This window comes from Bufo gargarizans, chromosome 1 (genome assembly GCF_014858855.1).
Source record: "Bufo gargarizans isolate SCDJY-AF-19 chromosome 1, ASM1485885v1, whole genome shotgun sequence".
In the NCBI taxonomy this organism is placed as follows: domain Eukaryota; kingdom Metazoa; phylum Chordata; class Amphibia; order Anura; family Bufonidae; genus Bufo; species Bufo gargarizans.
The window spans coordinates 499,249,003-499,275,203 of record NC_058080.1 but is presented as its reverse complement, the minus strand read 5'-3'; the positions used below and the strand labels follow the sequence as shown (position 1 = coordinate 499,275,203).

Sequence of the window (26,201 nt, the reverse complement as noted above, 5' to 3'; positions counted from 1 at the left end):
TTGTTTTGTGACAGACAGGCTTTTATGTTTGTTATTTCTATTATGGTCAAAAAAAAAATATATTTTCAGCATAGTATTTTTGCTGTTCTTTATTTAAAACAATGTCCTTTTCAGGATTTGCACTTAAAGGGGTTGTCTCATCATAGATAATGGGGGCACATTGCTGGGATATGCCCCCAATGTCTTATAGGTGTGGGACCCACATGCACAGCTGCCCTCCATTTATTTTCTATGGGGCCGCCGAAAATAGCCGATCACTGGCTCAGCTATTTCTGTCGAGCCCATATAAGTGGACGGGAACATTGACAGGTCATGCGCGGTGTACTCCCAGTCACTTCTTTGGAGAGTCGGCTTGGTGGTGGCCGGACCGGAGGCCTACAGCCACCACCTTGTGGGGCTCCGTTCCCGATATAGGTGAGGGTCCCAGCTGTGGGACATGCATCTATAAGACAATGGGGGCATAATTTAACATTAAAATTTATTATTGTTCTTTTAATATTTCAGCCAAAATGGATTTTTCCAGAACACTGTTCTACGTGGCAGGAATTATTGGTAGGTTAAAACTTTAATGGGAAGTATAACATATATAGTATATAGGTCTGCTTATAAAACTGTTTCCAATTTATGTATAGATACTGTATAATCAACATAATAAGTTCAACTTTGCAAATACATAGGGGTTCATTTACTATACTGAAAGACGCCTGAATTAGGCGTATTTCAGATGCAATCTGCGACTTCGCCCTGCTTTACCCAGGTCTAAAATTGGGGGCGTGGTGTGGGCGGGGGAGGGGATTGCCCGGGAGGCCTGTCTCACTCTTCATTTTCTACGCCTGTTTTAGGCATAGAAAATGGTCTAAATGTGAGACAGCTCAGATGTTGTATAATCAACATAATAAGTTCAACTTTGCAAATACATAGGGGTTCATTTACTATACTGAAAGACGCCTGAATTAGGCGTATTTCAGATGCAATCTGCGACTTCACCCTGCTTTACCCAGGTCTAAAATTGGGGGCGTGGTGTGGGCGGGGGAGGGGATTGCCCGGGAGGCCTGTCTCACTCTTCATTTTCTACGCCTGTTTTAGGCATAGAAAATGGTCTAAATGTGAGACAGCTCAGAAGTTGTCTTACATTTTGAACTGGCGCTGGATGCCCTGAAGTTATGGAGAGACTGATGCCTCTCCATAACTCCAGCAGATCCACCACAAGCTATGGGACTTTATTCTGACCACCATCTAAAATGCCATTCTTAATAAATGTGCCCCATTGTTTTCCTTATATTGTAAAGTAACAGTCAGGGTAATATTTCTTATCTTCAGATTCATTGCAAAGCTGCAGGCTTCTAAGCTCACATATTTCAACAGCTTCTTTTTGTTTAGTATACAGTCGTGGCCAAAAGTTTTGAGAATGACACAAATGTTAGTTTTCACAAAGTTTGCTGCTAAACTGCTTTTAGATCTTTGTTTCAGTTGTTTCTGTGATGTAGTGAAATATAATTATACGCACTTCATACGTTTCAAAGGCTTTTATTGAAAATTACATGACATTTATGCAAAGAGTCAGTATTTGCAGTGTTGGCCCTTCTTTTTCACGACCTCTGCAATTCGACTGGGCATGCTCTCAATCAACTTCTGGGCCAATTCCTGACTGATAGAAACCCATTCTTTCATAATCACTTTTTGGAATTAGTCAGAATTAGTGGGTTTTTGTTTGTTCACCCGCCTCTTGAGGATTGACCACAAGTTCTCAATGGGATTAAGATCTGGGGAGTTTCCAGGCCATGGACCCAAAATGTCAACGTTTTGGTCCCCGAGCCACTTAGTTATCACTTTTGCCTTATGGCACGGTGCTCCATCGTCCTGGAAAATGCATTGTTCTTCACCAAACTGTTGTTGGATTGTTGGAAGAAGTTGCTGTTGGAGGGTGTTTTGGTACCATTCTTTATTCATGGCTGTGTTTTTGGCCAAAATTGTGAGTGAGCCCACTCCCTTGGATGAGAAGCAACCCCACACATGAATGGTCTCAGGATGCTTTACTGTTGGCATGACACAGGACTGATGGTAGCGCTCACCTTTTCTTCTCCGGACAAGCCTTTTTCCTGATGCCCCAAACAATCGGAAAGAGGCTTCATCGGAGAATATGACTTTGCCCCAGTCCTCAGCAGTCCATTCACCATATTTTCTGCAGAAGATCAATCTGTTCCTGATGTTTTTTTTGGAGAGAAGTGGCTTCTTTGCTGCCCTTCTTGACACCAGGCCATCTTCCAAAAGTCTTCGCCTCACTGTGCGTGCAGATGCGCTCACACCTGCCTGCTGCCATTCCTGAGCAAGCTCTGCACTGGTGGCACTCCGATCCCGCAGCTGAATCCTCTTTAGGAGACGATTGTGGCGCTTGCTGGACTTTCTTGGACGCCCTGAAGCCATCTTAACAAGAATTGAACCTCTTTCCTTGAAGTTCTTGATGATCCTGAGGTGCAATCTTAGTAGCCACAATATCCTTGCCTGTGAAGCCATTTTTATGCAACGCAATGATGGCTGCACACGTTTCTTTGCAGGTCACCATGGTTAACAATGGAAGAACAATGATTTCAAGCATCACCCTCCTTTTAACAGGTCAAGTCTGCCATTTTAACCCAATCAGCCTGACATAATGATCTCCAGCCTTGTGCTCGTCAACATTCTCACTTGAGTTAAAAAGACGATTACTGAAATGATCTCAGCAGGTCCTTTAATGACAGCAATGAAATGCAGTGGAAAGTTTTTTTTTTGGATTAAGTAAATTTTCATGGCAAAGAAGGACTATGCAATTCATCTGATCACTCTTTATAACATTCTGGAGTATATGCAAATTGCTATTATAAAAACTTAAGCAGCAACTTTTCTAATTTCCAATATTTATGTAATTCTCAAAACTTTTGGCCACGACTGTACACAGTAAATTGAGTAAGGGATTACATTCCACGTGAATGCTAAAGTAAGTAAATGTACAGAGTTCTGCATTTCAAAATCCATAACTTTTTTATTTTTCAGCAAAAAATAGAACATACATGTCCTATCTTTTGCAGCACGGAGGTACAGACCCAGAAGCCCACGGAAACACACGGAAGTGGGCTTCCAGGTCCTTTTCTCCGCACCTCAAAAGATAGAAAATGTCCTATCTTTTGCCACATCTTGCACATCGCGGACCCATTGAAGTCAATGGATTGGCACCGCAATGCGGAGTGCACACAGCTAGTGCCCGTGTTTTGCGGACCCGCACTTTGTGGCCCGCAACACTGGCTTGGCAGCACCACAGTCATGTGCATGAGGAGGACTTATGCAGAACAATTTGTCTTTTTAATGACACCATTTAAGGGTAATCAGAGGAATTGCATAACTTTTAAATCTTTTTGAGATGACAGTGTGAAAACTTAAAGGGGTTGTGTCACTTCAGCAAATAGCGTTTATCATGTAGAGAAAGTTTATTTAAGGCAATTACTAATGTGGAGCATTTAAAAAGTGGGATATTTTCATCAATATAGGCGTCAATATATTTAGTGTGTGGGGGGGTCAGCTTAATAGTGGTAGGCACAGCAGTCAGAGACAGTGACACAACAGCACAGTTCACACAGGGATTTATCGGTTTTCTTTATTCTCATCTACAAGCAAAATATATGGCCTTTGCATTCAGGCAAAACACAAAATAAATTCCTGCTCGGCTGAGCACTAACTAAACTGTTCATTCCAAACTGAATTCATACACTGTATTATTACCTCTTCTTTTACCTATGTTGTTTCAATGTATTGTTCTCTGCTGCCATCTGCTGGCCGGAATTCGTATGCTGCACGCCTTGTTCTTGTTATTAAAGTTTTTCTCTGCTGGGCATGGTTTTAAGCAGCCTTGGTTCTTGTCACTTCCTGCAGCCATTTTCAGTGCTTCATTCCTGTGTGACTGGAGAGACACACCTTGGATTGTGAAGGCATCAGTTTTTGACCAGCAGTTAGTCAGGAAAGACATCCACGCGGCAGCATCTATTCTGCTACTGCATTACTGTATTGCATCATCGTATGTTGCTGGTTTGGATCAAATAAACCCACGTTTGATTGCATCCTTGTGTCTACGTCTGGGTCCATCTAACCTGAGCATCTGCCGGTCCGGTCTGCTCCACTGCTTGAATACGAAGGTAGGACAGTCACACAGTCATTCCCAGTTATACCTTCATTCGCCTTCATGTGGGGACAGAACAGTCAAAAACTGCCTTAAAGCCTTATACCCCAGTCAATATCTGTCTCAAAGTCCAATGCCTGGCTACAGATTCCCTCAGAGCCCAGTACCACACTCAAGAACCTCCCTTGCAACAGGCCCACTTGCAGCAAATCTGCCCGGCAACAGTGCACGTCCTACAAGCCCAAGGGGAAGCACGGCGTGTCCGCAGTAGATATACTCTCGCCTGGAAGTCTTCCACTACTCGCCAAGCCATTTTCTACATCCTATATTAACCCTTGCTCGCATGATATAAGAACTGTTCACACACGCGGGACCTCCCTCAAACTATAACCCCGCAATTCACTCAATACACTTTAGGAACCTCATCGGGGTGCCTCATCTGAGTCAATTTTCAGCGCCTAATTCAAAAGTTAATTTTCTTAAAGAGACAGCACACCTTAAATCAAAATGGCCGAAAAGGACCTTGTACAGTTCCCCAGTGATTAAATAAAGCAAATGCAACCTGATACTGATCATTACGAAGAGCTGGAGGTAGAACCCACACTTCCAGCGGACCAAATCACGCGACTAAGGCGCTCTCTCAAACCAACTATAAAGATCACGGAAAACTATCACACCAGGAAAGATGAGCTATGTGACAACCTGGAAGAGCTATGGGAACGAGTTTCCTCCTTCATATCAGGACTTAAGTCCTCCTCGGGCAATGCCACCAGTTTACAAGTTGCTGTCGGGGGACTGAACACAGCCCATGAAAGATACAAGAGACTGTCCACAAGGTATATAACCTTTCTAAAAGACTCTAATATTGAAGAAGCCCCGTCAGAATTGTGCAAGGCAGAATCAATAGACAGACAAAGAGACGCCATGGTGCTGGATGCTAAAGATGAAGTGGAACTCCGCATCTCTCATTTGCAAGAAACTAGATCACACAGATCACATTCATCCAAACATTCCTCTCGGTCCTACAGATCATCATGCTCTAGAAGCTCAGCCCTGAGCGACAGATTACTAGAGGCCCGTATAAATGCAGAGCAATCCAAAGTGAGATGTTCCTACACTGAAAAAGAAGTCCTTGTGAGGGCAGAAGCACAGACAGCGGCCAAGGGGGGCTGAAGCGGAAGCAGAAGCCAAGAGGGCCAAAGCAGAGGCTCGAATAAAGATTCTTCAATCAGAGAGGGAAGAGGAAATTGCATTAGCAAAAGTAAGACTACTTAAGCAAGCATTGAGCCAAGGCCTTGATTCAGTCTGCTTGTCACCAGAGCAGATAGACGATCCAGTTGATCGCACCAGCGACTATGTACTGAAACTGTTTTCTGCACCACCCCCAGCTTGCAGTACTGTCCAAGCCAACAATTCTGAAACCTCCAAGTCAGCTCTACCTGCAGTGCCAGTGACACCCATAGCACCCGAGCAATCCAATAACAGTTGCCCAGACGCGCCCTCTCAAAGACAGTTATTATAGCAAGATGGCTACCAGGTGTTTTCTGGCCTACCTCCGCAGCTCAAGCAGCAGTCATCAAAATTGACAGAGGCTAGACCATAGCTCAACCCTGCAGCAACATCATTCTACCCGGAAGCATCTCACCCTTTCACACCACGCAGCCTATATGCCCCAGGGGCATCACAAGTTGTCATGGAAACAAGCAGTGAGAAATCAGATATGTCTGAGTTTGCCAGGTTTATGGTGAGCAGAGAGCTAATTAACACCAGTCTCTTAAATTTGATGACCGTGCAGAGAGTTACAGACCCTGGAAGGCAACCTTCAAAGCCGCCATCGCCAAAGCTGCCATTAACCTAACCGCAGAGCAGGAGCTCGACCTCTTGATCAAATGGCTGGGCCCAGGCTCCACAAATCGTATCAAGAGCCTTAGAACTGTCTATGTGGGACAAGCAGAAGCAGGTCTCGCTGCAGCCTGGCAGAGACTCGAACGCACCTTTGGCAGTGCAGAAGCAATAGAGAAGGCACTATTCAGGAGACTGCAGAACGTCCCTAAGATCAGTCTCAAGGATGTCCAAAGGCTTCAGGATTTAAGTGATTTGCTCATGAAGCTGGAGCTCGCCAAAAGAGACCCTCGTCTGTCCGGGCTGTGCTACCTGGATACAGCCCATGGGGTGAACCCAATTGTCGTGAAGCTACCATACAGCCTGCAAGAGAAGTGGGCGGCATCAGTCTCAAGGTACAAAAGAGTGCATGACGTCACTTTTCCCCCATTTATTTATTTCTGTAGGTTCATTGATGAACAGTCCCAGATGAGGAATGACCCCAGCCTCGACTTCCTGGAGTTCAATACCACAGCTTCAGTGACACCATCACCAAGGTATGAAAGTATTGTGCATAAACACAGAGATTTTAAGAGCAGCGTAAATGTTAGAAAGACTGACCTACCATCATCTGCAGTACCCACTAGTAAACAGTACACTACCTCATCAGGAGACAAGGCCTTCAATCGTGAATGTCCCATTCATAAAAAAACACACTCACTGAACAAATGCAGAGGATTTAGATCCAAAACCATACAGGAGCGCAAGAAAGTCATTACCGAGGTTGGGGTATGTTTCAGATGCTGCGCTTCATTGGAGCACATGGCTAAGGACTGTAAATCCATTATCAAGTGTGAGGAGTGTCATAGTGAAAGACATGCCTCAGCTATGCACCCAACTCCACTAACAAGGGATTCACCGGCTGCTGTCACCACCAGTCCTGCTCCAAGTCATGGCGGGGAGCCCCAGAACCACGCTGACACAGCCACTGCTGTTTCCTGCAAATGCTTGGACGTATGTGGGGAGGGCCAGAGTGAGAAATGTTGTACCCGTATATGCCTAATCAAGGTCTACCCAGAGGGGCTACCAGAAAAGGCAGTAAAAATGTATGCCATCATTGTCGACCAAAGCAACCGCTCCCTAGCAGGACCTAAATTCTTTGAAGCCTTTGGAATAAAGGGACCGTCAGAACCCTACATCTTAAACACCTGCGGCAGGTGGGCACAAGGATTCATCGCTTGTTCCGTCAGTGGGAATATGGAAATACCTCTACCGACGCTGATCGAATGCGATCAAATACCCAAACGTCGGGATAAAATTCTTACCCCGGAAGCTGCATTTCACCAACCACACCTAAGGCCCCTAGCCAACGTTATCCCACCCATGGACCACAACGGCGAGATTCTACTCCTGCTTTGCAGAGACAATCTAAGGGTACACAAGGTGCGTCAACAGTGTAATGGTCCCGACTATGCAGCATACGCCCAGAGACTGGACTTGGGATGGGTAGTCATAGGAAATGTATGCTTGGATCAACCATGAATCCGCTCTTTTAAAACGTACATGCGTGGAGATGGATGCACAACTTGCATTAAGCCTTGCCCTCATCACTATGAGGTGAAAGAGAAGCCTCCAGACCTCATACAACCACCTGACGACATTCCTCCCTTCTTTGCTGACAACTTGGGAAGATTAGTCTTTCACACAAGCAAGGACGATGATAAAGTAGCCGTGTCAGTAGAGGACAGAGAATTTATCAAGATAATGGACAATGAGTTCCTTAAAGACGAAACCAATCACTGGGTTTCTCCGTTACCCTTCCGAGCTACCAGGATGAGACTCCCGAACAATAGGGAACAAGCTCTGTCTAGATTTAACTCTCTTCAGCGTACCATGAACAGTAAGCCTGAGATGAGAGAACACATTGTTACCTTTATTGATAAAATATTCCGTAACAACCATGCAGAACCAGCTCCATCCTTAGGGAAGAACGACGAGTGCTGGTATTTGCCTTCATTTGGAGTGTATCACCCACGGAAACCTAATCAAATTAGGGTTGTTTTCGACTCAAGCGCCAAACATCGAGGTGTATCTCTTAATGATGTCCTTCTCACAGGTCCTAATCTGATGAATAACCTAGTTGGAGTGCTGATGAAGTTCAGAAAAGAGCTTGTTGCCATCACCGCTGACATTGAACAGATGTTCCACTGTTTCGTAGTCAGAGAGGACCACCGGAATTTCCTCAGGTTTCTGTGGTACAAGAATAATGACACCAACTGCAGAGATGGCGGAATATCGAATGAGGGTACACATATTTGGAAACAGCCCTTCACCTGCCATGGCAACTTACGGCCTTCGGCGAACTTCATTAGAGGGAGAATCCGAGTATGGTAAAGACGCCAGAGACTTTGTAGAAAAGGACTTTTACGTAGACGATGGACTCAAATCACTACCGACTGAAGAAGCGGCTATCGATCTGCTCAAAAGGACTCAAAGTATGTTGTACCAAGCTAAACTTAGATTACACAAAATTGCTTTAAACAGCCTGGCCGTTATGAGGGCCTTTGAATCAGGTGATCATGCACCAGGATTCAAGGACAGTGACTTGGGACTGGACAGTCCACCTGTGCAGAGGAGCTTGGGCCTCAGATGGGATCTCTCGGCTGACTCCTTCGGTTTTCAGATAAGTTGTGCTGACAAGCAATTCACAAAACGAGGTGTCCTATCAGTGGTAAACAGCCTATTTGATCCGCTGGGATTTGTAGCGTCCATCACCATACAAGGTAAATCTCTACTGAGACAGTTTTCTGAAACAGTCAAGGATTGGGATACCCCACTTCCCTCCGAGAAAGAGCAAAAATGGGAAGCCTGGAAGCGATTCTTGTGTGCCTTGGATGAGATCCACATCCCGAGATGCTATATTAAAACCTTGCTTTCCTCTAGCATAAAGAAAGAACTCCACGTGTTCTTGGATGCCTCCACGGAGGCCATTGCAGCGGTTGCCTATCTGAAGGTGTCAGAACCCAACAACCAAAATCACGTTGGATTCGTCTTTGGTAAGGCTAAGTTAGCCCCCAAGCCTGATCATACTATTCCCAAACTGGAACTTTATGGGACTGTGTTGGCAGTGGAGATTGCGGATTTCATACAACAAGAACTGGGTGTCGACATAGCTGAAGTCCAGTATTACACGGACAGTAAGGTCGTTTTAGGTTACATCCACAATCAGACCAAGCGATTTTATGTGTACGTTAGTAACCGCATAGAGAGAATCTGGAGGTCCTCCAAACCAGAACAATGGCACTATGTACCATCCGAACTTAATCCAGCAGATCACGCCACTAGGCCTATGTCTATAGGTTCCTTTACTAACTCTACTTGGCTTACAGGTCCAGAGTTTCTGCTTGGAGAGGCGGACGAATGTGTACAGGAAGCTTTCAGCATCCAGGATCCAGATAATGATCCAGAAATCCACGCTGAAGTTAGTGCATTAGTCACTGGAACAAAGCAAACCGCCAGCTTCGGTTGTCAGCGCTTTGAAAGTTTCTCCAGTTGGATGAGACTCGTCAGAACTATTGCAAAGTTAGTGCATATTGCAAGATGTTATCATAATACTCACGAAGATAAAGATTGTCATGGTTGGCATGCCTGCCATAAACCCTTCTCTGATGAGAACATCTCTCATAGTGAGTACCTCATACTACAGGGTGGGCCATTTATATGGATACACCTTAATAAAATGGGAATGGTTGATGATATTAACTTCCTGTTTGTGGCACATTAGTATATGTGAGGGAGGAAACTTTTCAAGATGGGTGGTGACCATGGCGGCCATTTTGAAGTCGCCCATTTTGAATCCAACTTTAGTTTTTTCAATAGGAAGAGGGTCATGTGACACATCAAACTTATTGGGAATTTCACAAGAAAAACAATTGTGTGCTTGGTTTTAATGTAACTTTATTCTTTCATGAGTTATTTACAAGTTTCTGACCACTTATAAAATGTGTTCAATGTGCTGCCCATTGTGTTGGATTGTCAATGCAACCCTCTTCTCCCACTCTTCACACACTGATAGCAACACCGCAGGATAAATGCTATCACAGGCTTCCAGTATCTGTAGTTTCAGGTGCTGCACATCTCGTATCTTCACAGCATAGACAATTGCCTTCAGATGACCCCAAAGATAAAAGTCTAAGGGGGTCAGATCGGGAGACCTTGGGGGTCATTCAACTGGCCCACGACGACCAATCCACTTTCCAGGAAACTGTTCATCTAGGAATGCTCGGACCTGACACCCATGATGTGGTGGTGCACCATCTCGCTGTAAAAAATCAGGGAACGTGCCAGCTTCAGTGCATAAAGAGGGAAACACATCATCATGTAGCAATTTCGCATATCCAGTGGCCTTGAGGTTTCCATTGATGAAGAATGGCCCCACTATCTTTGTACCCCATATACCACACCATACCATAAATTTTTTGGTTCCAACAGTTTTGGAGGAATCTATCCAATGTGGTTTAGTGTCAGACCAATAGCGGTGGTTTTGTTTGTTAACTTCACCATTCACATAAAAGTTTGCCTCATCACTGAACAAAATCTTCTGCGTAAACTGAGGGTCCTGTTCCAATTTTAGTTTTGCCCATTCTGCAAATTCAGTGCGCCGATCTGGGTCATCCTCGTTGAGATGCTGCAGTAGCTGGAGTTTGTAAGGGTGCCATTTGTGAGTAGCTAATATCCTCCGAAGGGATGTTCGACTAATGCCACTCTCGAGTGACATGCGGCGAGTGCTACGCTGTGGGCTCTTGCTGAATGAAGCTAGGACAGCCACTGATGTTTCTTGATTAGTGAAAGATTTCATGCGTCCACATTTTGGCAAATCCAACACTGAACCAGTTTCACGAAACTTAGCAAGCAGTTTGCTAACTGTTGCATGGGAGATGGGTGGTCTTGTAGGCTGTCTTGCATTGAAATCTGCTGCAACGACCCGGTTATTGCGTTCACCAGACATCAACACAATTTCTATCTGCTCTGCACGTGTTAACCTCGGCGACATTTAAATAGCTGTAAACAAAGAGAAACTTGTAAATAACTCATGAAAGAATAAAGTTACATTAAAACCAAGCACACCATTGTTTTTCTTGTGAAATTCCCAATAAGTTTGATGTGTCACATTACCCTCTTCCTATTGAAAAAACAAAAGTTGGATTCAAAATGGCTGACTTCAAAATGGCCGCCATGGTCACCACCCATCTTGAAAAGTTTCCCCCCTCACATATACTTATGTGCCACAAACAGGAAGTTAATATCACCAACCATTCCCATTTTATTAAGGTGTATCCATATAAATGGCCCACCCTGTACATCACGTCCAGCACGAAAATTTCAACATAGAATGGAAGTGCTTGTACAACAAACAGCAGATTTTTTTAAAAAGTCCGCTTGCCAAGTTAAATCCAGTTATCAACAGTTTTGGCTTGCTGAGAGTTGGTGGTCGTTTGAATCAAGCCCACCTAGGAATTGCAGAACATAATCCTCTCATCATCCGCAGCAAACATCATATCACCGTCTTGCTAATCCGACACTACCACGAAAGGGCCGAGCACCAAGGCAGGCAAATTACTGAGGGCAAATTACGGTCTGCAGGCCTTTGGATTATAGGTATGAAAAAACGTGTGCCCCAAGTACTGCATCAATGTGTGCACTGTCGTAAAGCAAGAGGAAAGCAACTACACCAACAAATGGCCGACTTGCATGCGGATAGACTATGTACAGAGCCGCCTTTCACCTATGTTGGCCTAGATGTCTTTGGGCCATGGATGGTGTCCGCACGCAGGACACGCGGCGGTCACGCAAACAGTAAGCGTTGGGCTGTACTATTTACTTGCATGAGTGTGCGAGCAGTTCACATAGAGGTGATAGAATCTATGGACACATCCAGCCTTATTAATGCCTTAAGACGGTTCTTTGCAATCAGAGGACCAGTAAAACAATTGAGGTCTGACCAGGGAAGCAACTTCATCGGAACCTGTAGAGAACTTAACATCGACACCAAGTCCATTAAAGATCAGTTGGAGGAAAAAGGTTGCACCTGGATTTTCAATCCTCCTCATAGTTCCCACATGGGGGAATCCTGGGAGAGAATGATCGGCATCTCAAGCAACATCTTAAATTCTATGTTTATGGATGTAAACTCGTCTAGACTCACACATGAGACTCTAGTCACCCTTCTCGCTGAAGTTTCGGCTATTATCAATTCAAGACCCCTTGTGCCTGTGTCTATGGATCCTGAAACACCATCCATACTGACTCCGGCTATTCTACTTACCCAAAAAACTGAGAGTACGCTAATACCTAGTGGAGAATTTACTCATGCTGTCTGGTATTTATTTCATATAAAATATGAAATCATAAAAATTATGATTTCAGATTTTTATGAAATATGAAAAAATGAAAAATGAAAAATTTAATTGGCGGACATATAAACGCCAGTTCTTTTATTGAGATCTAAAGTTAATTTGTGCAGCTAATGAAACAGGGTGCAATTAATTATACAAAATATAATTTATTATAAATACAAGCAGTAAAAATGGCATACAAATGAATACAAAGATAATATCAAAATTGACCATAAGATGGTGCTCCACCGTTTACAGGCTCACTTAATTTACTACACCAAGTACAATACAATACTACTTTGTCCTTTTATCAAATTATTACCGATTTAATATATTGGTAATCAAAATATTATAATGCAACAACAAAAAAAAAACAATAGAAATGAATCTGTGGAAAATCCCTTATGCTTAATCAGAGAATATGGCAGTAAGAGACACCTTATAAATACGCCCGTTGACCTAACTACGGATAATAAAATCCGATCAGAGATTCCACTCTGATAGCAATATTACAGGAATTCTAATGATGTGCACGTTCATTAAAATTTCCCATAAAATTATTGTTTTAACACTATTGACCCACTAATAATGGGGTCTCAACTATATGCCAATTGGAGCGATTTATAATTACTGCAAATAAAATAGATTATACATTACCCCTTGCTTTGGGATAAAGAGCTTTTAGAAGGGACCCAGCTTTCCAAGATTTAGATCTATCCCGTTTTGTGGTATGTTCCTGATGTGTGAAGTGATGCTGATGAATCTGAAGAACTCCCAAGTAATGTTTTTCTCAAGTGATCTCTGAATCTCCAGTCCCAAGTGCTGTTTTTCTCAAGTGATCCCCAAAACTGGATTCTATATTCTCATCCTTATCTATGTCCATCCCCTCTTGGATTAGGGATTTCCAATTAGATAAGGTGGGTGTGACGTATGATAATCATGGGGATGATGTCATTTTATTGGCAGTCCTGAGAAACTTCCGCCCATCTACCACTTGATGGCACTGTTGTATCATATAGCAATTTTAAGAATTAACATATATATATATATGGTTTTATTACACCACTTAAACTTTGACCTTGTCCACCCTAAATCAATTAGGAGGGACTCTTTCTGACACTTTGCTCAGACTGACTGGCGGTATTAGAAGTTTCCCTAATCCTTGAATTTATGGGGCAGATAAGAGTATAATGGGTTTTAGAAAGTTTTCTCCTGGCTTGTGTATCTTAGCCATCCAAACGACTGATTAATTGCCAACTAAGATAACGAAGTTCTTCTCTAAAACAATATCCTCTTAGTATAAAATCAGCTTATATGCTTCTATAGAATATATTCTCATTGATATATATACATTAATAATACTTGGTTATAATACATCAATATTGCATAGTATATATGAATCATTAACAAGTTCAAACGCTAAATAAATGCACACAGGAATATATATATATATATATATATATATATATGAATAGATATCTATTCCACACCAGATGTGTTTTATGGACGTCTCTTATCAGATCATGGTTTAGCCATGAAACACCCATTGTTCCTCAGACTGATATGTTTAGAGAAACCAGTGTTTTTAAGCAATAACCTCTTGACCCCGGTAGTTGAGACAGTTTATGTGAGACTCCCTACATTCTCTTAAGATACCACATCTGTTGGCAATAACTTTTAAAACAATATACATTGTATGCCAGTGACCATCATGATCTTCTCTGGCTTATTCCAACAGAGAGTTTGGCCTCTTAAAGGTGATGTGAATCTCCATTTTGGTTCTAATATTGTCAGACCTTAATGTGCAGATATACATATGCCCGACAATGCTAACATCTATCAAAAACACTGGAAACGTGTACAATACCTAGCAGATTACTTCTGGAACAGGTGGAGAAAGGAGTACCTCAGTGTTCTTCAAGGAAGAAGAAAATGGCAACACCACAAACCAAACTTGAAGGAAGGAGACCTCGTATTGATAAAAGAGCAACAAACCGAAAGGATTGACTGGCCTATCGGACTAATTTCAAAAGTTTTCCCTAGCAAGGATGGCAAGGTCCGGAAGGTGGAGTTGAAGATCTTCAGGAAGGGAGAGCTTAAAACGTTCTCAAGACCAATCAATGAACTCATTTTAATATTACCCATCGAGAACGTCCCTGCTGGGTGAACAGGACTGTATCTAACTTCGCAGATCTTCTCCATTCCAAGTTGGAAAACAGGACTAAAATATGTTTTGCATATTTGCAGTTCTTTTTACAGGTTGTTTTATATTTTATGGACATTCGTCGTAGTGAAATCCCCAAAGTGAATTTCAGACGGGGAGTGTGCTGTTCTTTTCAAACTAAATTCATACACTGTATTATTACCTCTTCTTTTATCCATGTTGTTTTAATGTATTGTTCTCTGCTGCCATCTGCTGGCCGGAATTTGTATGCTGCACGCCTTGTTCTTGTTATTAAAGTTTTTCTCTGCTGGGCGTGGTTTAAAGCAGCCTTGGTCCTTGTCACTTCATGCAGCCATTTTCAGTGCTGCATTCCTGTGTGACTGGAAATACACACCTTGGCTTGTGAAGGCATCAGGAAAGACATCTACACGACAGCATCTACTCTGCTACTGCATTACAGTATTGCATCATCGTATGTCGCTGCTTTGGATCAAATAAACCCACGTTTGATTGCATCCTCGTGTCTACATCTGGGTCCATCTAACCTGAGCATCTGCCGGTTTGGTCTACTCCACTGCTTGGATAGGAAGGTAGGACAGTCACACAATCATTCCCAGTTATACCTTCATTCGCCTTCATGTGGGGACAGAACAAACCCATCTTTCCTGGATTTCTGATATCTCACCCAGCTTTCCTAGTTGAGATATCCACTTCCTGTAGCCTAGTACATGGTATATGAAAGAAACCTAGGCGAAATATAACGATTCTCTACTACTTTTCCAGTCACTGTCTCACAATAGGTAAAGTATTTTAGTATTTAATTTGCTATATTTTTTTATATTTTTAATAAAATTTTTAATACATTTTAAATTTTATTGATTTTTTTTAACCCTTTTTGTTACCTGCAATCTTTTGATCACTTGTACTGTGCACTGTAACATAAGTGTCCGGCAGCCATGCTAAGTACTACCCTTGCATTCACAGGGGGCAGATCGGAGGACACTATAGACTGCAGCATCTGAGGGGTTAAACTGCCATGATTAGAGTCCTGAGCCCATGCCATCACCATGGCACACTATTATGGTGAGGCGTGGAAGTGACCCTGCTGCCATGGGATAATTGTATGTTATGTACCATTCAGGGGTGAAGGAGGATGATGAGTAGCCAACTGGAGAGCCTGTTTGAATAAGGGCTGAGCTCTTCCATCAGGGCTCCCAGTCTGGGAAGAAGAGCGGCAATAGTGAGCCACAGCAGCAGGTGGTAAAACTCTGAATTGTGCTTTGGGGACACTGGTTGGTAGACCCAGGACCTGACATTAAATGGGTTTTCCTGGATTTTAATAGTGAGATAAGGCTATCAATATTGGTCATCAATATCAGATCGGCGGGGGTTTGACACCCGGCACCGCTGCCGATCAGCTGGATCAGCTGGTTGAGGAGAAGGCAGCTCTCCGTGCGAGTGCAGCCTTCCCTTCATTGTAGTTACACCTGCTCAACGCTGTGATGTCGACGGTGAGCAGGTGTAATTATAAGCCGCCCCATTCACTTTAATGAGATAGCTCGTTCCTAATTAGGTGTTTACAACAGAGCCGTCCTGTAGACATCTAGCAGCTGATCTTCCGGGGGGCCGGGTGTCGGACCCCAGCCGATTTGATATAGATGACCTATCCTGGAGAAAAAATTGCAAAGGAAACCTAATACTTTATTTGGCTACCATACATAGTTTTGTCTGGCACTGTACCGCACATTGAGCAGCTTAGTCCAGGATTTAGATGATATGTATGAGCCATTCAATAGCCGATAACCAATACCCTACTTTTCATCACATGGCCTACGCTCTGAAAAATTTACATTTTATTTATTTAGCAAATAAAGAATTATCCAATTTCTTATATAGATGAGTTCAAATTTTTTCTCACAAACCTTCACCACGTGTCTACCCCATTCATTATACAAAGAAAAACCTTTATTTGCTGACAGTGGAATGCCCCTTTAAAAATTAATTGAACAGAAACCTCTAAAAGATATTAATTGTATGCACACAATTGAATGCAGACTGTTGCTTATCATGCTTGTATTGTTCAGAAGTAAATTGAACACGGATTAAGTGGTAACTATGTCCTAATCGTGGTTTTTACTTCCTATGGTCCTGGAGCAACAGTATGACTATATGTTGCTTTATATTTTCTACTGCTGTTTTATTATGGGTTATGACATAGTCTTTTTTTTCTTTCAGCTACACTCTGCAGTTGCAGTATTGCAGGTGCGTTTTGCTATAGCATAATATTTGCGTAGTCTACTAGTCTGAAACATAAAGTATCAAATGACATCACTTAATTATTTCTGGGCTAGTACTGTTGTTGGGCTGCAACAGCCTTTACAATTTTCCCAAAATGTTCAGTAGGGTTGAAGTATCAGGGACGTTTCTATTTACTACTAGACATATTATCACAAATGAATGCTGCCTACTTTTCTTTTTATAAATACCATGACATATAACCAGGTCCAGACTGGTAATTTGACCTACTAATCATATTCCTGATGGGTTGGTCAGTCAGGGGGCCACCTGGAAATTGGAATATCTAGGCAGAAACTGCACTGATAATACAAGCCCTGTAGTATCAGTGCAATTTTCAATGTTAGAAGGGCTGAAGGACCTGCGATGATATCAGGGTCACATGTCATTGCAGGTCCTTCACCTTGTGAGCAGCTGGTGGGAAAAACTACAGAACGAGGAGGTAAGTGACTGCAGAAGTCTTTTGACACTCTCCCTCCACCACCAGCAACATTTGTACTTCTGTCCTGTCAGTCTGTCCGAGTGTGGTGAGAAACTGAAATGGGTAGGATGCTTCTGTCAGTGGAAAGGGGTGGGAAAGAGGACAATACTTGCTACCAGTGGGGGAGGTACTGGTAAGGATTTAATGCTGCTTTCAAGTTTTGATGCAGTGTGGTATCTGGCCCTGCTGGGGAGGTATTCAGTTCTGCACTGTGGTGACTAGCACTGTTGGGGGAGCTGGGGTCATTTTGTGCTGCACTTTAGTATTTTTATTTGGCCTGATAGGCAGTTATATTGTGCTGCACTCAGACCCCATTGAACAGCACCAGTATTCTTCCATTGTTATGCAATTGTCTACCACTACTCCCAGGGTCTCTCCACCTCAGTGCGGCATCCAGGTAATGAAGGCTTGTGACTGAAAACATTTATAAACTATGGGAATATTATAGAAATAAATTATATGTGACTTGCAAATCATTTCTAGGAGTACAGAATCTCTATTCTACCATGGGTCTGGGACCCAACCCTAGCACCCGTAGGCCATGGGAAGTGCATTGTTAAACCTTTTTGTATAAATGCAATACATATATTATTATTATTATTATTATTTATTATTAAAGTGCCATTCATTCTATAGCGCTGTGCATATGATATATGTTATATGTTACATTATATACCTATGTAACCATAAGTATGCAATAATCCTTTATTTTTAGATTATCCTCCATCACCCACTTTTACTGTGATTCCATTACAACCTTCATATGACAAAGGACAGGAAATCACTATGATATGCGCCCCTCCAAATAACACCAATGCTAAAGGAATTCGTTATTACAGGAATTTTACTGAAATACAATGCGATAAACAGATGGAAAAACTGACCCATTGCCACATTGTCATATCAAAGAAAGAGAATGAAGGTGTTTATAATTGTGGCTACTGGGTGATAATTAATGGAACTGAGAGGCTGTCATATGGCAGTGACGTAGTGAATATCATGATAGGAGCAGGTAAGAATTTATATGTATTTCTTTACTCTGAAGATTCAAATGCCTTCCTAGAAGATACTAGTGTCAAGATGAGTGGATTGATTTCAGTCCTGTGTCTTTGTATGCTTTGTCATTGCTTAAAGCTTGTGTACCCAACTGGAATAGATATTTTATCTAATTACCTATGAAATGTTTGGTTAGTTGGCACGTGGTTAATGTATTTGTGCTTTATACTCTGCAACAAATGTATGCATTTACATATGTATTTCAGTATTCAGTTATTAATTCCCTGGATTTCATGGATTATTTAGATACCACAACATCTTGGATTTATTACACAGCAGGTGGCATTGTGGTTTTCGCTGTATGCTTCATATCATGCCTATTGTACAAGAGATCTCAGAAAAGTAAGTCTAATCAAAAATCCTGACACAGTTTTTACATTATGCAACCTAATAAAATATGTACCAAACATATTTCAGTATATTATCTATTTACGAAGATATGCACCTTTTTGGGGGTTGCACAGTGCTAAAATACTGAAGTGAATGGGATGCGCAGTTGTAACTACACTGTACTACCACTGCAAAGGACATGACACACAGGTAATTTTGTAGTGGAACCAGTGCTTGCACAAGCACTGCTACCCTCTCAAACAGCTCATCGGTGGGGGGCTGGGACCCCTGCCAATCTGATATTGATTACGTATATCCTGAGGATGGGTCATCAATATTTTATCATTGCACAACCCCTTTAATTTGATTTTGTCTAACAATGGGACAAGGCAAATGCACAATATTTCATGGAATATAAATTAGATCACATAGAAGAAATCGGTTATGTGACATTTTTTCATGTGTATCATTTCACAGTATGCTCATTATATCTGGCAAATTAAAAGGGGAATTCCAAGCTTAGATATTTATGGCATATCCACAGAATATGCCCTACATGTCTGATAGGTGTGGGCCCCAGAGGTGGGACCTACACCTATCTCTAGAATGGGCCACCCGACCCTGTCTCATTTTCACTCCATCTCGTTAGGTTGCCACATCAGGCCCTGAGAGGTGGCCAATTTTACAGAAACATCCAACTTCACTGAGCTGCACTGTTTCCATAATTTCCATAGAAATGAATAGGAGTTTTGGAAGAAAGCACAGCAAAGTGATGTACGCTGCTTCTGTAACTTCTGAAATGGCCTGTAACTTCCATTTGCTGTACATCCATCAGACATTTCATGGTGTACTCTTGAAAGGGATGAGCAGTTGTAAGTACCCTGCACCACCACTGCATGGGGGGAACAGCATGCAGGTAAATACTGAAAAGGATGCTGCTCTCAAATGAGTGCCATAACTCCTTCTGATACTGATGATCTATCCTAAGGATACGTCATTAATTGTATGCCATTACACAACCCCATCAAGCCGAAAAGATTATCAACTGCTTTTCACTTAAATGTGGGTATTCATTTCATAAAATTTTCATTTAATGTAAGATTATTACTGTTCTCTCTCCACAGGGAAAAGTTCACAAAAAGTCTTAGGAACCCATGTAAGTTACCTAAAATATATTTTAAAAAAATATGTAACTAAGTTACAAACACACATATAAATTCACATTTACTTACAGTTGCATCAAACATTTCTATAGAGTCTAAAATAGTCTAGACAGGTTTAAGAAAAAGGAGAAGTGTTGTGAAATGTGATAACGTCAGCCAAAAGTGTTTCAAAATTATGTTGCTTATATGGTGCATAAACTAAGCCAATATGCCGTAGGTGGTGTAAAGTAAGACACAACTTATTATAGAGTTCATGCCACAATTGTGGAGTGAAAAAGTCACAAATTATGGCGCACGCATATGTGTGCCATAATTTCTCACTTGTTAAGCTTCTCAACACTTTTCCAAAGTGGTGAGAAAAGGGACGGGATTTCACACAGCATGCTGGATTTACTTCTGGCAAAAGTTATAGCTGAAGTGCTCACCAGCCCCTGGGATAGGGGTCTGATCTGAAATCTGACCCCCAAATTTTTTTTCTCTTATTTTCCTCCTCTATATCCTAGGTGCGTCTTATGGTGTAAAAAATATAGTAATCAAATGCCCCCCATTTCTCATTTTAAAAATAAACTGTAAAAATCCTAATTGGCATTGTCCCATCCCAAATTGCCCAAACTATTAAAATCTAAATGTAATTACCCTGTACAGTGAACAGCGTAACATAAAAAAAATCTAAATGGCCTTTTCACAGTTTTTTGTTTGATTTAACTCCCCAAAAATTTAATAAAATCTTTGAATAAAAAGTGATCAAGTCATACACACCCCAAAATGGTATCAATAAGACGTACAGATCTCCACGCCAAAAAATGAGCACTCGCAGCGCTCTGTAAACATAACGTAAAAAAAAAAAGTTACATTTGTTAGAATATGGCGATTTAAAGAATGTTTTTTATATTTTTCAAAGTTTGTAGTTGTACTGATCTGCAGCATAAAGTTAACAAGTCAGTTTTACCGCATAGGGAACACTGTAAAAACGAAATCCATAAAACAATGGTGGAACTGCCTTTTTTTCCAATACCACCCCATTTAGAATTTTTTTTCCAGCTTCCCACTACATTGTATGCAATTTTAAATTATACCTTTAAAAAGTACAACTTTAACAAACTTTGGCAAGAAATTCATTTTGTTGCGAGTTAATTTGTCATGAATTGCTATGTTAAAACCCTCTTCAGCCTATGAATCAATGGGACAATTTTTAGCCGCCATTTCAGAAAAAAATTATTTGTTACCATGAAGTGCGAGGAAATTCGGCTTCATGGCAAATCAAATTTTTCCTAGACTTAGGATCGAACTCCGCTTCATATACTTCGATTCGCTCAATAATACTGTTCATCTATATAGTGAGCACAGTTTTGTTTTTCTGATATAGTACAGTTAGACAACAAGTTAAAACAGAACATACTGGTTTCCTTTGGCTACTAGAGGGAGCTTAGGAGCTTACTGTATACTGTCATTCACTGAACTCACTAATAACACAATATGGAGTAAGCTTGAGTCCTAAGCACCCTCTAGTGGTAGGTGTGGGCAGCTTGCATGTTATCTTTTAAAACTATGTCTATGCAGGCTATTTAGAGCTCTGTATTAGAAAAATGGAGCTCTGACTGTAATTAATATGTAATAAGTAATTAAAGGGCCAAAAATATAGGCATCTTTGCACCTCTGCCTATCTGCTTCTTATGAGTAGTTCAGGCTCTCAGCCCTGCTGTTCACCCTTTTAGGCCATAGGCCAATATAGGTGACATTGTACATATAGTGCAGGGATATAGGCATCTTAGGCCACAATGAGACTCAGGTATTTTATTTTTTTACTATCTCCATTTGGGGAGCATACTGCTGGGGCATTGAGTCATTACTAGGGAAAGTCCATGCAGCATAGTGAACATTGGGATGGCTTGGTGTTGTGGCCCAGATTTTACATCCTAAGCCCCTGCTCCATCTCTTAATTAGTAGTGTTGAGCGCGAATATTCGAAAAGCGATTTTTTTTCGCGAATATCGCAACTTCGCGATTTCGCGAATATTTCGAATATAGTGCTATATATTCGTAAAAACGAATATTCGTTTGTTTTTTTTTGTTTTTTTTTCACAAAATTACAGTACACATATAATTGATTGTTTCCCAAAGGTCCAACAGCTCAGATCTTACTCACATTGCCTAGAAAGTGATTGAGGCGCGAATCTTCGTAAGGCGATTTTATTAGCGCACATGCGAATATCGGCACGTCCCAGAACAGAGGCAAAGGGCTTTGCATTCATACATTAGTGAATTGAGTTGCGAATCTTCGTAAGGCGATTTTATTAGCGCACATGCGAATATCTACACTTGTCCCAGAACAGAGGCACAGGGCTTTGCATTACATTAGTGATTGAATTGAGCTGCGAATCTTCGTGAGGCGATTTTATTAACGCAAATGCGAAAATCTACACTTGTCCCCAGAACAGAGAGGCAAAGGCCTGTGCATTCATATAGTATAGCACCATATTCGCGAATACGTAGAACTTCGTAAAATTCGATTTACGAATATTCGTATTTTTTATTTTACTTTCCACCTTACAGATGACATTGATCTGTACTCTGTCAACTACTGTCATTACCCCCCACTGTTTCTCGATTGATTCCCAAAAGTCCAAAAGCTCAGATCTTACTCACATTGCCTAGAAAGTGATTGAGGCGCGAATCTTTGTAAGGTGATTTTATTAGCGCACAGGCGAATATCGGCACTTGTCCCAGAACAGAGGCAAAGGGCTTTGCATTCATACAGTATGAATGCAAAGCCCTTTGCCTCTGTTCTGGGACAAGTGTAGATATTCGCATGTGCGCTAATAAAATCGCCTTACGAAGATTCGCAACTCAATCACTTTCTAGGCAATGTGAGTAAGATCTGAGCTTTTGGACTTTTGGGAATCAATCGAGATACAGTGGGGGGTGATGACAGTAGTTGACAGAGTACAGATCAATGTCATCTGTAAGGTGGAAACTAAAATAAAAAATACGAATATTCGTAAATCGAATTTTACGAAGTTCGAAGTATTCGCGAATATGGTGCTATACTATATGAATGCACAGGCCTTTGCCTCTCTGTTCTGGGGACAAGTGTAGATATTCGCCTGTGCGCTAATAAAATCGCCTTACAAAGATTCGCGCCTCAATCACTTTCTAGGCAATGTGAGTAAGATCTGAGCTTTTGGACTTTTGTGAATCAATCGAGAAACAGTGGGGGGTGATGACAGTAGTTGACAGAGTACAAATCAATGTAATCTGTAAGGTGGAAACTAAAATAAAAAATACGAATATTCGTAAATCGAATTTTACGAAGTTCGAAGTATTCGCGAATATGGTGCTATACTATATGAATGCACAGGCCTTTGCCTCTCTGTTCTGGGGACAAGTGTAGATATTCGCATGTGCGCTAATAAAATCGCCTTACGAAGATTCGCAACTCAATTCAATCACTAATGTATGATTCATACATTAGTGATTGAATTGAGTTGCGAATCTTCGTAAGGCGATTTTATTAGCGCACATGCGAATATCTACACTTGTCCCCAGAACAGAGAGGCAAAGGCCTGTGCATGTATATAGTATAGCACCATATTCGCGAAAACTTCGAACTTCGTAAAATTCGATTTACGAATATTCGTATTTTTTATTTTAGTTTCCACCTTACAGATTACATTGATCTGTACTCTGTCAACTACAGTCATCACCCCCCACTGTATCTCGATTGATTCACAAAAGTCCAAAAGCTCAGATCTTACTCACATTGCCTAGAAAGTGATTGAGGCGCGAATCTTTGTTAGGCGATTTTATTAGCGCACAGGCGAATATCAGCACGTCCCAGAACAGAGGCAAAGGGCTTTGCATTCTTACATTAGTGATTGAGTTGCGAATCTTCGTAAGGCGATTTCATTAGCGCACATGCGAATTTTGCATTATAATATGTATTATGCGATGCGAAAATTCGAATTATCGCATATGCGAAATAATAACGAATTTGAATATTCGCGAATATTTTACGAATATTCTTTCGAATATTCGCGAAATTTCGCGAATTCGAATATGGGACATGCCGCTCAACACTATTAATTAGAAACTTCTGGAGGAGGAGTAGGACAAAACATGGAAGCTATTGATGGCCACCACAGAGGGATAGCTTTTGGTAAGGTATTGCACTGTGGTGTTTGGGTCTGCTGGAATGGTGTTTTGTGCTGCACTATTGGTATTGCTGACCCCATTTATTTGTGTTGGCCCAAACTAATTGTGTTGGCTGGTCTTCTGCCAATTTATATCCGCCTGCATCTTATTAGCGACTTTACATTTCTTCAGGTCCACTTTAAATTTCCAATTGACCATATTGTAACAAATTATACAGATTCATAGAGTTAATCTCTAAGCATCTACAGCTAGCAAGCAGTATTTTAATTTCTCATTATTATTTTCCTCATTAACAGGTGATATACCGTAATCCAGGAGACGGTAAATGCAAAGAGCCAGTGAAGAATTTTCCTTTACCAGTGGGACAAAGTCATCTAAACAATCCTCTATATTCAGTAATCTGCCAAATTCCGACACTAGAAAATAAGCAACTTTTATCAGGTGACGAAAACACCAAGATGACAACTGCTTTAAAAGGCTCTGCGCTCGAAAGTTTCAAGAAGTCTACGGCATCAGCTGAAGATTTTTCCCAAGCTCGAGAAGAATCTTATATCTATTCTGAAATTGGAACAGAAATATCCCCAAACAATTATCAACATCCAAGCACAAACGCAAAGAGTTTTTCACTTGAAGAGAATGTCACGATTTATTACACTGTACAGGTCCCTCCTCTTCCAAGAGTAGGCTGAAGGAACAGCCAAATTCTTAAGCACATACAATTCTTAAAGGGGACCCAAGCCTTTGTTAAAAACACAAAGGTGCAGAAGTGCTGCTCAGAGCACTGTGTACCCTCAGCTTTCTTTGGCTATGCTCGGCTTTTCTAGGTTGTTGAGCATGGATCCACAGAAAGGTTTAGGCAACCCAGGTAATGGTGGGTGATTTGTAAAAAAAATCTCAATCTTTTTAATTTAAGGACAATTTTAAGCTCGACTTTGATTTTTCTGGCAAAAACATTTTTATTTGTATGCTGATGTATCTATATTTTTTGCAGTAGAAATTCCATTTTTAGTGACATCATTTTGGGATATATAACTTACTGACTAACTTTTTTGATGCAGTTAATGGAAGCAAAGCTATTTCAGTATAGTTTTTTTTTTTTTACTTTAAATTTAGATTGTGCATAGTGCAGTATAACTAGCATGTTAGTTTTATTCTATGGGTCAGTATGATTACGATGATACCAAAAATGGATAGTGTTTCGTTTTTTTACTACTTTGGCACAGTAATCATAGAAACATAAAATGTGTCGGCAGATAAGAACCATTTGGCCCATCTAGTATGCCCAATATACTAAATACTATGGATAGCCCCTGGCCCTAACTTATATGAAGGATGGCCTTATGCCTATCCCATGCATGCTTAAACTCCTCCACTGTATTTGCAGCTACCACTTCTGCACGAAGGCTATTCCATGCATCCACTACTCTCTCAGTAAAGTAATACTTCCTGATATTACTTTTAAACCTTTGCCCCTCTAATTTAAAACTATGTCCTCTTGTAGCAGTTTTTCTTCTTTTAAATATTCTCTCCTCTTTTACCTTGTTGATTCCCTTTATGTATTGAAAAGTTTCTATCATATTCCCTCTGTCTCGTCTTTCTTCCAAGCTATACATGTTAAGGTCCTTTAATCTTTCCTGGTAAGTTTTATCCTACAATCCATGTACCAGTTTAGTAGCTCTTCTCTGAACTTTCTCCAAAGTATCAATATCCTTTTGGAGATATGGTCTCCAGTACTGAGCACAATACTCCAAATGAGGTCTCACTAGTGCTCTTTAGAGCGGCATGAGCACCTCCCTCTTTCTACTGGTAATTCCTCTCCCTATACACCCAAGCATTCTGCTAGCATTTCCTGCTGCCTTTAAGTCTTCTGAAATAATGATCCCTAAATCCCTTTCCTCAGATACTGAGGTTAGGCCTCATGCAAAAAACTGTTTTTTATGTCACTGTATTCTAAGAGTCATAAATTATTGATTTTAATGTTTGCTCAACCTAAATATCAGTGACATGAATTCAGTGTCATTTTTCTGTTAGGCAGTGGTGACAGCGACATTACTTGCGCTATACCTCCTGTATAACATTTGTGCAACCTAAATATCAGTGACATTAATTCAGTGTAGTTTTTTAATAGGCGGTGGTGATAGCGGCATTACTTGCGCTATACCTCCTGTTTAACGTATGTGTATCCTAAATATCAGTGA

General features: G+C 41.2%; 1 protein-coding gene across 2 annotated transcripts in view; it reads left to right on the top strand.

The window, feature by feature from the left end:
- LOC122933247 overlaps positions 1-25,365 on the top strand; it is a 47,503-nt gene extending 22,138 nt beyond the window's left edge. The window contains exons 2-8 of one of the 2 annotated variants that reach the window (XM_044288116.1): positions 505-552; positions 16,763-16,789; positions 17,217-17,264; positions 18,019-18,315; positions 18,606-18,701; positions 19,814-19,845; positions 24,300-25,365. In XM_044288116.1, the coding sequence (XP_044144051.1) occupies positions 510-552; positions 16,763-16,789; positions 17,217-17,264; positions 18,019-18,315; positions 18,606-18,701; positions 19,814-19,845; positions 24,300-24,692 (936 nt within the window). In that variant the 5' untranslated portion in view covers positions 505-509 and the 3' untranslated portion in view covers positions 24,693-25,365. The remainder of the gene's footprint in view (positions 1-504; positions 553-16,762; positions 16,790-17,216; positions 17,265-18,018; positions 18,316-18,605; positions 18,702-19,813; positions 19,846-24,299) is intronic. The other variant, XM_044288125.1, reaches the window with a different exon arrangement.
- The last annotated feature ends 836 nt before the right edge of the window (positions 25,366-26,201 follow it).